This window comes from Atractosteus spatula, chromosome 22 (genome assembly GCF_055471065.1).
Source record: "Atractosteus spatula isolate fAtrSpa1 chromosome 22, fAtrSpa1.hap1, whole genome shotgun sequence".
Taxonomy (NCBI): Eukaryota; Metazoa; Chordata; class Actinopteri; order Semionotiformes; family Lepisosteidae; genus Atractosteus; species Atractosteus spatula.
In genome coordinates this window covers 10,228,795-10,244,446 of record NC_142727.1, presented here as the reverse complement: position 1 = coordinate 10,244,446, position 15,652 = coordinate 10,228,795, and the positions used below count along the sequence as shown (strand labels likewise).

Here is a 15,652-nt window from a genome sequence, read left to right as displayed (position 1 = left end):
AACACCCAATTAAGCTATTTATCTTGCACACAGCTCACATTTGCCCCAGCGTCCAAAGACGGATCAGTTAATGATCATCTTCCACACTGCAATCATCTCCTTCCCCCCAGCTAGTCTTTTCATTCGCTAGCGCCACCGACAGGAAAGTACAGAGGAACTCGTAGCTTTTTCCCCCCGAATTCAGGTCTGCTCGCCCTGCAGCTGCCGTACAACTCCACAGGGGCAATATGCCGATGAGCCCCCACAGGAGAAATTGGAGAGAATGGGTGTCTTTCTTTGTTTTATAGCAGCAGACACTTTAAAGAACACACACAAACAAGCACTGCACATCCACACGAGCAGCAACATCCACTGTTGAGCAAGGTCATGGCAGCAGGTGTGTATGAGAACTTGACCCACTTTGCTTTTAAAGGGGAGCGCTACTTTTATATCGCGGGGTTTGAAAGTATCGGCACTGACAGGTGCATTTCAAACCACAGTGAAAGTAAAATCGCCGCAGGAACTTGTAAAACCTCCAATTTCCACCACAAAATAGACGAAATTTCCAGGTATGCGCAGCGCCATAGTCTGAGATTCCGGTGAGGTGATGCGGCCTTATTACATTGTAAACAAGCAGGCTTATGAATACATCTCCCTTAATCCAGCAGAAATATTGCTCTCGACTTCAAGATGGTTTTGCCGACAAATACTACTTACTTGTTAACTCTGCATGCAGATCACGCTGGAACATTTCAGTGGTGAAATGTCAGCTGCACAACCTGTTATTTGCTTGTAGTACGTCTCATTACATTAGTCATTACAGTGACTAGTGAGCAGGAAGGGCCGAATCGTGTCGCAATTCGTGGGAACTCTCGCCCTCGTCCAGGGACTCGTGAAAACACGGCGACTTACAGCAGTTTCACAAAGCTCACGGCTTAATTTAAAATTCGGACGTTTTTTTCTTTAACCTCAATGAATTTAATCCGTTACCGAGATTTAATCATCTGTATCTGCGTTGAGGGGAGTTGTTGGAATTCATTAGACAAAGGGTGAGAAGGGTCCCAGACTCGTCACTGACAGTCTCGGGGCACAGTGGGGCTCCTCACCTGCCAGGAGGTGAGGCACGACGTGCACATGAGGTGGCCGCAGGGCTCGATCTTCACATCCTTGTCGTTCTCCGCGCAGATCTTGCACAGCTGGAACGTGGAGCCCATCTCGCAGTACAGCTCGTATTGTTCCTGGGGGAGGACAGAGAACTGAGCACACCTGCAAACAGACAAACCCCACCTGCTACTGTCTCTCCGTCTTCCAAGTACATTCTGCTTCTTCGGAATGAAGAAACGGGAGCCTGGAGTGCTCGGCTACAGCCCGTTCAACCACACGTCGCGTCATGCGACTCTGTCTCACCAGAGCTGTCAGCAGCCCGCCAGTTCCTAGCTTTTATTTCTCCTGTGCTTTTCATGAGGTTTCCCCGAAAAAAAAAGATTTTGACAAAGCAGAAGGGGGGGGGAGACAACCAGAAAGAAGACATAAAATGCGGCCTGTTAATGCGTACGGTTATGGAAAATGACCAGTACTACTTCGAGATCTAAAATGATGTGCTGGCGGAGGGGGGTGTCATCCAGCCACAGTGCTTGTTGGGAAGATAGCGTGACGGCGTGGCGAGATCATTTTGGACCGTCCGAGATGACGTTTCACCCCTCAAGGACGGGGCGACCGGAAGGAGAGGGGACACCGCTCGCCATCGGGAGGGGCAGAACTCTCTTCTCTGGGGGGGGGGGGCATTGAACACTCCAGCATTGAAATGAAAAGCCATGAAAACACCAACCTGCGTGACTTTGATATGGTCCTGGGGGGAGGGCTCGCACAGCCCCGTGAGATCTGGGTTCTGGGTGCGTCCGTCAGGGAACAGGTAACTGCCAGAGGGGAGAGAGAAGAAAGGCATCACCTGGGAACACAGTCAATCCTAGTGCACTCGGCTGTTACATTACTAGCACGAGATCCTGCAGCACTCAATCATACACCTCTTGAGCAATCAGCTCTCAAACGCCATGTAATAAGCAACCCGATGACACAAATGCTGCAAGAAAAACAAGTCCACTACAAGCTTTCTGTTCCTTTTTTTCCCCCATTGTGAGGCAACAGGAATGGCGTTAGCTGTCTATGCAATAACAACTATAAGCGCGGCGCTGGAGAGGGAACGTTTTGGACAGACTGGAGAGGCCGAGAGGGAGGGCAGATGGGAATCGGGCGCGTCGGGACTTACAAGCCTTCCCGGAAGCCGTCGATGAGGGCCTGGAACAGCGGCTTGTTGTGAGGGATGGTCTGCAGGATGTTGCCGTCGGCCGTCACGTACCCGATGGCCCACTGGCCCAGCCGCGTGCAGCTCAGCCGGAAGATGTAGCTGGGGACAGAGGGGGGGGACGGGGGCAGTCATTTACCACCGTCCCAGGATGGACACCCCGAGCTCCCCAAAGCACCGCGAAGATCTGGATGCAAGCCTGACTTTGCTGCAACCCTAACAGAACCTTTCATCCTAACTGGCCAGGACAATCAGTATGCATAATGAAGGCAAATATGAATGATCATTATTATTAACAAGACTACCAGAGCCTCAGCTTACAAGACAATGGTCTAGTAGTCCAAGATTAATTTAAAAAATGTAAAAAAATGGAAAGCTTCACTACTCCAGTCCTACAGTAGCACAACGGCATGGCCGGACTGCTCCTCTTACAGCCCAGTGTTCCCAGTCTTCATACTGGGGCACTGGCTGAGATTCTGGTCCAGAAGGAAGAGCACCACCTACAGATCTGCCAAAACCACCATTAGCAGCCCGTTGGTTTTCCTTTGATTTGTCTGGTCCCAGGACTGCTCAGGCCCAGCCTTAGTTTCTGAGATCTGAAGAGACGACGGCAGATGTGTTGACTCGATGGGTACCTGGGCCATCTCCGAATTCTGGGCGCATGACACTAAAGTGTGTGTGCAAGCCGGCAGGTACCAGCAGGTGAGGTTTTGAGCCATCGTTTCTTTCTGGGGCTGTGCCCTGTGATATGTGATGAACTGCATTATAATAATAATAATATTGTGTGTGTGTGTCTGCCGTTCTTCTCACCTGCCCGGCTTGTGGATGAACTTCTGCAGCCTGGCCTTCACCTCATCGTAGGTGAGGAAGGCCATGTAGCCGGGGTGAGTGACCGCTAGGCTGTTCCAGTTCCGCAGCAAGGATGACCAGGGCTGGGTTAGGACAACAGGAAACAAAAGGGCAGGAAGGACAACGCAGGGTTAGACGCCTCTTCTCTTGCTCCATCCAAGCTATCCCAGGAATATCACCGGGTGCCAGCACACTCCTGTCCAGTTCTGATCTCCCCAGGTACTCCCCACCACCACGCCACGTCTGTGTTTAGGGGAGGAGTTCCGCTACATCCTCACAGAATTTCTGTCACTCACAACCACAAATCGGTCTTAACTAACTGTCCCCAGGACTAAATCACGGACTTCTGGTGACCATGACGTCCTCTGTCGCTGCTCCAGTGCTGTGGAATGACCCTCCTCAGACTTTACGAGAGACAACTTCTTTAACTCTTCAAATCTAACCTTAAAACGTACATTTTTACCAAGCTCTACGTCTGCCTATTGTATACTCTTTTGTTTTTTTTCATTTACTTTTCTTGTCTTTTTCTCTATTCATGTACAGCATCCTTGGGTTTGAAAATAATATATTATATATAATTATATATTTTCTTTGCTTGTAAAAATGCACACCTGTAGGAGGGAGACTGCAACACCGGTTTTTCTATTGAAAAAAGAAACCCCTGTGTATTGATCCCCTCCTGCTTTGCTTAAAATCTATTTTTTAAAGCTTGCTTCCTTCAAAGCTGACTTTTATCAAAATGGGATCACAATGAGAGGAACAAAGAGGAAATGAGGACATTCAACATGCAAGAGAAGCAGATTAATTGCTCTGGAGTTGTAAGACGATTCTTTCTCTAAAAACACTCTGGGTAAAAAAAACGTGTCAAGGAACTAGACCTGAGGTCATCAGCCAGAATACAACTGCAAACATTATTTAAACCTGTTGGAGGATTTAAAAAATAAAAAAGCAGAGCCAAAGAGATAGTATTTTTCAAATAACACACAAAGGACCATAACAAGGAAAGAAGCGACGCTCAGAAAATATGTTTCAAACTCCATACTTAATACAGTGCTGAGTTAGTTACAAATGACATCTCTTTAAAAGCTGTAGAATGGCCGACTTCTGACTTAGCCATACAAACGCATTTGGCTTTAAAATTGTTCTTAAAACCGCACATCTTATCTCTAAATTCATGACACCTTCTGATCTTGCTGTGGCTAAAACTACCGTGACTGGTACTGTTGTTAAAAAAAGATTTAGCCTACAAGTGTTAATTTTTTTTATGAGCCAGTGCTACTGCTTTGCTTGGTAATCAGTACAATAATCGTATTGTATGCATACCATGACTATTTGCTAGGTTTAGGTGTATTTTATGACCTTTTGGCACTATTATTGCTATTGCAGAGGCTTTTGTCAATGATTTTTTACGAACCCATTTGCATTCATCCTTTATATGAAACTGTCTTCCTTTGGTTTCATTTAAAAGTGTTCAGACACTCAGTTTTTATGTTAAATGATTCAACAACTTGTTTTAAATAGCTCCTGTTAAACACTGAGAAGTGCTGTTTTAGAAAAAAGATTTCCCCACAAATACGAGCACAAGAAGACAAGGACTTAGTTCGGCAGAACAGTTAGAGAAGACAACTAAGACCTTAACAAAACAGAACACAACAGCGTTTCAGGAAAATTGAGAAATGGCCCAGGCCTGCCAAAGTATGAGAAATGTTGAGCCCTAGTTACCTTTTAATTTTGAAATGTAGCTTACAACACTTCTTGTCTTCTCACTGACATTAAAACAGGAAATAAAACCTTAAATGCAGTGAAGGTAACTATTCATCCGTAACAAGATAAGATATCTTTTTCCCCCTTTCTTCCTTAACCACAAACCAAAACTAACGGTCATTCTTTGCCATGTCTGAATTCATCAGGTTTTCTCCTGTTCTACTGTAAAAATACCGAAATGACTGTAAGAGGGAGACTTGTCTGCAACACCAGTTTTTCCACTGAAAAATTCTCTTAAAAAAAAGAGAAACGCCTGTTTACATATCACCTCCTGCTTTGCTTGTAAGCTCCTTCTATTTTATGGTTTGTCAACAAGAGAACGGATCAGCCCAGTCTTGTGAAATGCTACACAGCTTATCACCTTTTTATCAAGGAACACATTGTCTCTGGTTCAGATTGTCTTCAAATAATCCTTCTCTAAATCCCCCTAGCTCCCTGGGAATAGAGAAAACTGTCAGAAAATGTGTTTTCACACCCAGTCTGTTTTGCTACAACTCCATCTTTGTGCTAATAAATGTTGCCACTGAGAAAATATTAACGGGTATTTCAGCATGCCAAAATTCTGCTCGCATGCCATAGTTTTTAACCACACTGTCATCTGGGGGAAGGGGATATTGCAAATTACAGAAAGCATAATAGGAAGAGAAGAGTCTGAAGCACTTGAATGCTAAGGAAATGTAGAGAGTGTTATTTCACAATGCTGTTGGAGTATATGCACACACAAAAAAACACCAAATGGGATGATTTAGAAATACGCAAATAAAAGCATTTCTCGTTTTACTGGCAGGAAAGAGTTCAAAGGAGAAATGAAGAGAAAGAGGCGCTGCGATAAAGGTCAGCCTCTTTATTTCTGTGCTAATCTCTGACCGTATTAATGCATCAAAATAACTGAAGTCTGCCACAGAGATGCTAATCTGCTGTGCAAAGACCAGCCATAAATACCTCAACCCATTTCATCCGAAGCACAATGCAGCACATTCATCTTTAGTTTCACACCTGGACCTAGGTTCTGCTGTGAATACGTTTTTTTTTTCCCGTGAACAAATTTCAACCTGTTAAACCGATTGTACTATGTAACACCTTAGCTACTGTCAAGTGCATTAAGTGCATTTCCCGTGGGCCTGAAACAACTTTCAGCTGTGAAAACCAAGCACTTACTGAGCCTGTGCAAAAAAACAAAGCCTGCCACACGGTGCAAATGTACTTCAGCCACTCATTGATTGTGTCTTGATTCTAGCTCTTCAGCACAGCTCGCCTTTTGTCTATGACTGCGATCGGGAACAGTGCACCTTGCACTGACTGATACAGCTTTGCAGTCTGGCATACTGCACACGGGCTTTACACTGCTATAGCAAGAGCTGCAAAGCCTTAAGGAGCCAGTTACGGCTGTTCTGTAATTCCTTAACGATGAATAGTTGCAACTGTGACTGTCTCAGCAAGCCTTCCTTAAAGCCTCCCCTTGACACCATTCTCACAGCATGGCCAAGCGCAGACCTTCAAACATAACAAAAAAAACAGCCCGTCTTAAAGGTGGCGTGCCTTTCCAGCCAGTTTTTCAGCTCGATTTCTCTCCCCTTCCATCCGAGGGGGTGACGAACAGACAGGAAATGAATTCACTGCAAAGGCAGAAGTGATAAGCAGAAGAAGACTCTCGGCAGAAAACACTGTCCGGTTCGCAGGAAGAACGAAGAGCCCCCGGCAGGGACCCACAGGGGGTTTCATGACGCGGGTGACGCACACCAAGACGCCCTCTGCTGGCTCCAGCTGCTCATCGCGCCAAGGGAGGTTCTTCCTAGAACAGCTCAAGAGGCTCAACCCCTCCCCCCCTCTTTCCTTCTGTGAGGTTCTGGGTACATTTATAAAGTGGGTGAAAAACAAGACCTTGGTACAAACAGTTTCGTCAAGGACGCGCATGGCCTCTGCAAACGTGATGGGTATTTTGAGCTTGTTTAAAAAAAACAAAACGCAACAAAAGTACAGCCTCCAGGCTCGCTTTGACTGCTCTGCAAGCCAGGCGCAAATGTGTACTGTATTTTTTTTTGCTTTCCTGTTCTAATTAATGCAGAGGGTTATGCAAATTTCAGCCACGCAAAGCTAGCAACAAGTCTCCTCTGCACAACTGGTAAGCGTTTCCCTGGAGTGGAGTGCGGTTGTCACAAATGACCCGCTTAAAAAAAAAAGAAAACATCTACACCACATCTCCAAGGGAAGCGGGCATAAAACGCAGCACTGCTCAAGCAGAGGCAGCACGTTCGCAGAAGCGCCACAGGAACCACGAGTGTCCGTGAGATTTTCTGAGGAAGTCCTGATTCCAATGCACACAAACCCCTCCAAATCAAAAACCCATTATTTGAAGGCAGTTCGTTAACGGAACAACTAAGTGTTCTCTGAAGACATATCCAATCTGACACATTTGCTGGCACGCCTTCATACTTTGTTGTAAAAACCCAATAGTGGAGAATCTTTTGTCTATTTTATAGCCCTATTAAACAAAACGTTTGCTTTTCAACTCGATCCCCAGGTCTGATGCTAGATCATCTGCTAGCTCTATCACCATCAAAACTGATCCATACTCAATGATGGTCCCGTGTTCGACTCCAGGCAGGCCTACATGTCCGTGTGGAGTAGGCATGATCACTGGGAGCACTGCTTTCGTTCCACCTCCCCAGGACATGGAATTTGATCAGGGGTATGGTTTACGGGTTGGTGGAAATTGCCAAGGACAGTATCCCCATGAAATGCCCTGAAAAGGGACGGTTTCTAGTACAACCAGTACTGGCTACTGGGATGACTGGGATTAAAATTCCAAAACAGCCAGAATCCTGACCAGGTCTAGTGCAAGTGATCACAATACTCCTATCCTGGAGTCCTTGCACTGGCTTCCGGTCAAGTTCCGTGTCGACTTCAAAATCCTCAAAGCTCACCTATAAGGCTCTGCATGGCTTGGTACCTCAGTACCCGTCTGACATATTATCGCCCTGCTCCCTATCTCACAACCTTCACTCCTTTAATTCTGGTCTCCTAACTGTCCCCCAAGCCCATCTACACTCTATGGGTGACAGGGCCTTCTCCCGTTATGCCCCCAAGCTCTGGAACTCTCTCCCCAAGGATATCGGAGACTCACCTTCTCTAAACTCCTTCAAATCCAGACTCAAAACCTTCTTCTTTAGAATAAACTTTACTTAACAGGTTCCATTCTTTACCCCTCTGCTCCTACTGTATTTAGTACCATCATCTACTGTCTCCTATGCGTATTCTCATCGTGTTTATCTTGTAATATTTTTGTTGTTTATTTTTAGTTGTTGTTGTTGTTGCTGTTGTCATTCTGTAAAGTGCTCTGAAAAGCCACTTTTAAAGGCGCTATATAAAATCAATGTATTATATTACTACGGAGAAACAGAACCAGATGAGCTTGGTGGGCTCGGCCTACCTCCAGCTGTGGCCATTCTGACACTGGGATTCAATGCTGGGGAAGCCATATGATTCTTATTTACTGGGAAGACAGAAACCTCTTCTGGCAAACACGAATCCTCGAATCAAGCACTGGGTTTGTAATTTGCATTTGGCGAGCGGGCTGGAAGTTTTGATTTCATCCTGGCCTGAATCTTGCAATTTTGAAAAATGAATTCCCCCCCCACACACAAATATGAACTATAGTGACCTCCTTTCGCAAACCCTCGATAAACGTGGCACAATTCTGTCCTGTCCGCTTAAAAGCACTTAGTGTAATGAAACAATTACTTACAAGGAGGGCTGGAGCCAAATGTCGCAAATGTTGAAGTTTCAGTGGTTACTTTTGTGTATTAAAAATGGGGAGGGGACTGATTTTTTTTTTTTTTAAAAATGCCGGGTACACAATGCTATTGCGAAAAATAAAGCCACATGTTTTCCAAATGCAGGGAGGAGTGCAGCAATTCACTGGGCTTTACACAGCTCGGAGAAATCAGTGTATGGTTATTCAATGGAGCAGGCTTGCAGAAAAGGGATGTGCAGTTCTCGCAGCTGAAGCAAGAGCACGCTGGCCTTGTGCTCAGAACTCTTAGACTGACGCTACCCTCCTGTCTTTGTGCTCTCCGGAAGGCAGGAGTGTAATGGTTCAAGAGGCCAGGGGTGTGCTCAGCCCATTAACAAGGGGACCACTATGAATTATCGATTGTCCGTAAGGCAGGCTGCGTGAAGGGCACTGTGTGGGCTGCTTCCTCCATTTGCACAGCTATGCGGAGCCATCACAAGTCGAGTGAAGCCCAAGCATTTTTTGACAAAATCCACGCAAAACCAAAGCAAAGGCTTAAAGTGGAGACAAACGTCGCAAGAAGAAAATGAATATTTCAACCCGGCAGGATCTGCCAGCAAAATGCTGGGATTGGTCAGTGTTGCCACAATTATTTCTCTCGATGCTCAACTCCGCCATGCTGGCTGTTGGTGCTCACTGGGTATGAAGATTTGGCAAAGACAGTGGCCCTAGTGCAACTCAAGTGCTTGAGGAGAACTGTGTACTCTCACTCAAAACAGGGCTGTTAACAGCTCCCACACGGCAGACCGTAATGAAATCAGAAACGGAAACAAAAGAAGTGCACTCTGTCAGGCTACGTGGGTCAGAGGGAGGCAGCACCTACTAAGTTTATGCAGCACAAGCTTTCTACAGAGGGGATATACTGTTATTTTCCAAGAAAGAAACCAGGTCAGTGAATAAGCGAAAGATTCTCAATCTTTCCACTTTTGCAAAGGCTGTGTTTCAGAGTCACAACAGCCGAGCTTAGTTTGGGCAGGTCCAGAGCATCATGGTCACTATTTCAAAGGAACAAAAAGGTGTTATCTGAATGACATCTCACTGTCTACCATTAACTTTTCTGACAGCTTGGAGAAGCGCCCTAAATGGAGAACAAAAACCACATTCGAGCAAACAAGGAAGCATTAGACTTCCCTGTTCTGAAAAATAAACAGACTTGTGTAGGGGCAGGCTGTCACCTGATCTTTATTTCCACACATTCTCTGAAGAGCCAAAAAAAAAAAAAGACAGAAGTTGCTGACCCGAGCATCGAAGGCACACCGACACACAGAATACCCCCCCCCCCCCCCCCCCATACACACACACACACACACACACACACACACGCACGCTGTTAAAAACTCCAACCTGAAACAGCCGCGTGAAGATGTCGAACTCGAAGACTGAGATGTAGTCGTTGCAGGTGAGGTCGATGGTGGACTTCAGAGCCATGGCCTCCAGGCCGGAGCTGATGGGGTGGAATTCGTGCAGGGCCTGACGGAACACCTTCCAGGGCACGATGGTCCTGTGGGAGCGAAGGAGGGACTGAGCCAGGGGTGCAGGTAGAAACCTTCGGGAGCTTTTTCAGATCAGATCACTTTATTGGCCATAGACAATTTCTTGCTCTCCATGAGACACACAGACAGGGAGAGAAGCTGGGGGTCAGAGCGCAGGGTCAGCCATTTATACTGCCTATACCCTGGAGCAGTTGGGGTTAAGGGCCTTGCTCAGGGGCCCAACGAAGTAGGATTCCCCTGCCAGCCACAGGATACGAACCGGCAACCTTCCAGCCACAGGCGCAGATCCTTAGCCACAGAGCCACCACTCGGCCCAATGAAAACTCCTGCCCTGGCTGATAACATGCGCTAGATTCTCTGGAAATTTACACAAAACTGCATCTATTCACACAACAATAACTCCAGATTTGGAAGGATTCACGATTAATCACTGGTTGTTCTGTGGATTGAACATGTACTCATTAAGCATCCTTAATTAAATACGAGAAAACGAGAGCATAAAAGGTTTTTGTGCACGACCCAACAGCAGGTGCAAAAGTAGGATTCTGGGAGCACGGCAGGGGCGGGGAGGGGGGGGCCGACGGCGTAGGAAACCCACTTGTCACCGAAAGACTTCCTCCAGAACTCGGCGGCGTCAGCCTTGGTGATCCGGAAGTTGTCTCCCTGGAACAGGCCGTTGGGAAATATGGCTTTCAGCTCCGCCAGCATGTGACTGAATATCAGTGACAGCTTGGTTAGGTTTCGCCTGTTGACAAGACCAAACAAAAAACAACTTACCGTCTATCTCACAGATACTCCCACAGAAAAACCCAGAACTTTCTCAAATGTTTTAAGTAAAACCGAGGTCCTGATTCTCTGTGGTCATTAAAAATCCCAGGGCGTTTCTCGAAAAGAGTAGGGGTGTAACCCCGGCATCCTGGCCAAATTTCCCATTGGCCCTTACCAATCATGGCCTCCTAATAATCCCCATCTCTGAACTGGCTTCATTACTCTGCTCTCCTCCCCACTGAGAGCTGGTGTGTGGTGAGCGTTCTGGCGCACTATGGCTGCCGTCGCATCATCCAGGTGGGGCTGCACACTGGTGGTGGTGGAGGGGAGTCCCCATTACCTGTAAAGCGCTATATAAGTGTAAGCAATTATTTTTATGAAGTGTCCTGCGTCTCATTTTTTTAAATCCCCATCCCAGCATCTCTGGAGTAACTATTCATTTCATTCGGAACATCAGAATGTAATCCCCCGCCTCATAATTTGACTGCCTCACATGTCGCATTGACCACATGGTGCCACATCCGCTGCAAAATAAGATAATCGTGCGCGACTTCCCGTTGGGTTAGGGAAAAGAACATCTGGAATCTGAATTCTGGTGTAGAGAACATCGGCAGGTGGCGTAGCTAGGAATGAAACGAATCGAAACAGATGGACAGCAGAGGCAGAAAATGTGCAGGAAGGAGACTGTGGCCGCGACGGAGCCCTAAGTGCGCCACATGTCTAACTCAAACAGGAGGGTGCGAACTTTGACAGCTGAAATCTGACCACTTTTCTTGAACGTTTTGGTCAAGTCCTTCCCTCGTCTTGGTGATACGCAATGAAGCAAGACAGTTAGCCTCACGGCAGAGTCCTTGAAAGATTTTGGCGTTTCCTCAGGTTAGCGAAAACCCTTCAAAACAAGGTAGGCCGACTACATCCAAGGGCTAATTCTCCAGTTGCCAGGGAAACCAACCGGCCAGGAAGAAGTTACATCTTTTCAAAACAAGATCACGAAATTTTTCATTCTACACATAAAAGCTCGTTCACTTTCCTAAATTAACAAGCTTTCGACATTTTTCAACTTGAACGGATTTGTACCAGTGTGGGAAGAATTGTAGGCAGAATTCAAGCGTGGAGTCAAAAAAGGCAAGAGAGAGTACCAAGAATAGAGGAGAGACCGAAATGTGGGAGGGATTCTCAGTTAGCAGCTACCACAAACACTTAGTAGTCTAGTCATGCTGAAGGACAGTGAAACTGAGGAACGCAAGACAAAATGCAAGATTTGAGTCTGCTGATCATCATGGTTCCTGGAGGGCTACGTGTAGCTCTGAAACTTTATGTGCATTATTTTTTTCCCCGCACAGTACTTCTGCCTGTGAATCTGCTTTTCCCAAACCAAATATTGTTAAAAGAACAAACAGACCTTCATACATTTGGACTCTCTCTGTTTGCCTGCTTAGTATGAATGACTACAAATAATCCACAAAGTCCAGGAGGAATAGGCACACTTGCATTTAAGTTAATTCAGCTGTTCGTTAAGGCTGAGAAACTGAAAAAGTTATGTTTTATCGCCTATGTCACCTGCACTTGAAAAACAGGAAAGATCACTGTCGGAGAGAATTGTGCTAAATCTGCACAAATGTGTATCTGACTTGGGTTTTGTGAGTAAAGATAAGCTTCGGGGGAAAGGCAAACTTTGTTTTAGAGAGCAAAAGAAGGTGAAAGAGAGAATTCTGATGTCCGAGTGGCAATGCTCTTCCTGCAACAGATCCTCCAAGGGCTCAGATAGCCAAATCTCTTGCCTTTACCAGGTACCGCCTAACAGGGGTGGAGCAAAGAGATAATGGGCTCCGTGATCAAGGACAATATCATTATCAATTGCTCTACAAAACTTCCACTGCGGCTTAAAATTGTGAGTTGGACCTTCGGTCAGGAGGCCTGTGGGAATTAAGCATGCCCTCATTTCACAGGCTTAGTGGCTTATTTAGTGGAAGGGGACAGAGATGTAGGGAATTCACACTTGCTGTGCTATACAAATGCCAGTCCCATGCCTTTTTTTGCAGTATAGTGTCCCCATTACCATAGCAGGGCAGTAGGACCCACACAGACCGCAGGGTGAGCGCCCCCCCGCTGGTCCCACTAACACCTCTTCCAGCAGCAACCATGGCTTCCCAGGAGGTCTCCCAACCAGGTACTGACCAGGCTCACCCCTGCTGAGCTTCAGTCGGGCTGCCAGTTGCGAGCTACAGGGCGATATGGCTGCTAGCCTAACAAAACCCAGCTGATCAAGCCTCGCACACGTAAGTTCCTACTATAGCCCACACGAGGCAGTAAGGAGGATTATGCCTGCAAACTAAAAAAAAAAACCAAAGAGCGATCAATCAAAGGAGCCACGGACAAAGAAACGGGGCATAACGTGTTGTTTTCGAGTCTATTTTTTGTGATCTTGCGCACAGCAGAAAACCGCCACAGTAGCTCAACTGCTTCAAAGCTGTGAACACAGAGCCTGCGATGAGCAATGCTACCTCTCACATTTGCTGCTGCTGCTGCTGCTGCTGCTGGTAAGTCGGTAAGCTGGGGAGGAGGGGAGCTGTGGCGAAACGCCCCTGCACAGCTGTGTACTAACAGACCCAGCTCGCAAGGACCCACACACGTGTGTCTCGCAGCAGCAGGCTCCAGTGATCTGGGACAAGGGGCCAAGTGTGCCGTCACAATGAGCCCTCTGTCTCTCTCTGAGCAGGCACCGGTCACAGATCGCGGGCTCTACCCGCCCATGGGTCTGCCGTGTCCCCCCTGCCAGATACGCGGCGTGTGCTCTCCCCTTCCAGGAGTCGACGTCTGCGGCTGTCGCTTTCTTCTCTCTTCTGCGTTTCTGTCGGAGGCCCTCGAGGGATGTGCCGGCAGGAAGTGCGCTCCGCCGCGGGTCCGCTCGCCTCGCAGCGAGTCCGGCAGGTGGGGAGAAAGCAGGCCGCGGGGGCGCGTGCCGACGCTCCGTGCGCACGTCTGCACAAGGAGCTCCACGCCGCGGTCAGGCTCAGCTCCCCAGCCCCCCCCCCCCCCCCCATACCAAACTTCCTCCAGCTCCCCCTGAGCCTAGCCCATCCCCCGGCGCCTCTTGCCAACTCAACACCCACCCCCCAAAAAAATGACTGTGGGATCCTGAAAGAAACATCCACCACCGTGGCAACAATGTGTTCGAGAAGATCTGTGGCTTGTATTTCCATCCGGATTAAACCCCCAAAAATGTGAAACCGGCCACGTGTTTGTCTTTGTCAGACTTTGTACGATGATCAATGGCTGCCTTTTTTTTAAATAAAAACACCCTGCCCCCCACCACCACCACCACCACCATCATCCCAGAGCGGCTTGGGTTCTCTAAGCTGTCACCATGGCTACCAGGCTCCCCCCCCTCCCCGTGCTGGAAACCAGGCTTCTTTCAGCTCCTCTTCCTCTCCAGCTTGACCTTTGACCTGCAGCTGGCTGCTCCCTTCCTGTTTCCTGTTTGCACTGATAAAACAGCCAGGCAGGAGAACGAAAGTGAGACCAGTCTCGTCCCTGCCGGCTCCCGGGACCAAGGGAGCAAAACACTGGGAAAGATTTTGTGGAAAACCAGCCTGAAGCTACTCCAGCTGTTCCTTATCACTGCAGATACTTTAAACATTCAACCAGCCCCCCGGCACACTGGGGAAATAAGATGATGGTTTATTTACGCACTTCATGTCAAACCCTACCTTTTGCTTTTATAATGGAAAACCTATTTTACTACGTGTTTTTGAAGGATTGGCACTAAAACCAAGTGGGAAGACTTTGAAAGCTTCTAACCTGCTAAATTTTGAAAACCGAAAGAGCAATTGGTTTTGTGAACCTAGGTCAGCGTAGAGCTGTAATCGTTTTTCCCCACACAAAACCCAGGAAAAACAAATCATCTTGAAAGGTACGTTACTGAAGAAAGATAGTTATTTTACTAACTTCTCAAAGCACATTAGGAGAAGTCATGATGGTGAAAAGTGTGCAGTGATGGAGCAATAATGTAATCCAGAACTTACAAATACACATTAGTCAGGTGCTCAAGACGTCAGTGGTCAATCTGCTGGCCTTCCACCAACACCGAAGGCTGGAGTTTGCTTTCTGGAAACAGTGTCCAGTGTCCGTGCCTCAATGCCTGTGTGAAATAGGCCCTAGCTGGGCTGCAATAAAGAGAGATCAGCCTCCTCCCACACAGCAGGCACCTCAATCCCACCCGACAGGGTCTCAGACCTCAGCGATAGCGAAGTCAGCACAGGCCGACTGCAGCCCAAGCTGGGAGAAAGCCAGCTTTCAGTCCTGAACTACTTTCACTCCGCGATCTCCCCTCGCTGTCAAACACCCCCCCCACCCCGCCTCTTCCCCCGGCACCTTGGGGGATGGGGTGGGGGTTGGGGGGGGGGGGGCAGCACCCACATCCGGAAATGGAAATTCTGGGTTCCCCTTTAATGGTAGTCATCATTTTTAAATATAGCCCGCAGGAAGTGCCTTCACACCGGATCTCTCGTCAGGAAGTGACTGAAAGCGCTGGCTGTGCAGACACCAGTGCAGCGGTGTGGCTCCCCGAGCTCTAGAGCCGTCAGAGACAGCCTCAGCCCTGCTTCAATTCACAGCTCGTCTTGCTCTGGACAGGCTTCACGGATCTTTTCTGTAGCCCCGGAGGATGCAAAAAAAACAACAACAACAAGCTTGGAAGATCTA

At 47.5% G+C, this 15,652-nt stretch overlaps 1 protein-coding gene across 2 annotated transcripts in view; it reads right to left on the bottom strand.

The window, feature by feature from the left end:
- The window catches only part of cbl (Cbl proto-oncogene), a 52,942-nt gene that overhangs the window by 9,211 nt on the left and 28,079 nt on the right, over window positions 1–15,652 (bottom strand). For both annotated transcript variants that reach the window (XM_088939745.1, XM_088939746.1), the window contains exons 3-8: window positions 10,779–10,925; window positions 10,032–10,188; window positions 3,092–3,213; window positions 2,246–2,383; window positions 1,808–1,895; window positions 1,086–1,217 (exon numbers count right to left, since the gene is read on the bottom strand). In XM_088939745.1, the coding sequence (XP_088795871.1) occupies window positions 1,086–1,217; window positions 1,808–1,895; window positions 2,246–2,383; window positions 3,092–3,213; window positions 10,032–10,188; window positions 10,779–10,925 (784 nt within the window). The remainder of the gene's footprint in view (window positions 1–1,085; window positions 1,218–1,807; window positions 1,896–2,245; window positions 2,384–3,091; window positions 3,214–10,031; window positions 10,189–10,778; window positions 10,926–15,652) is intronic.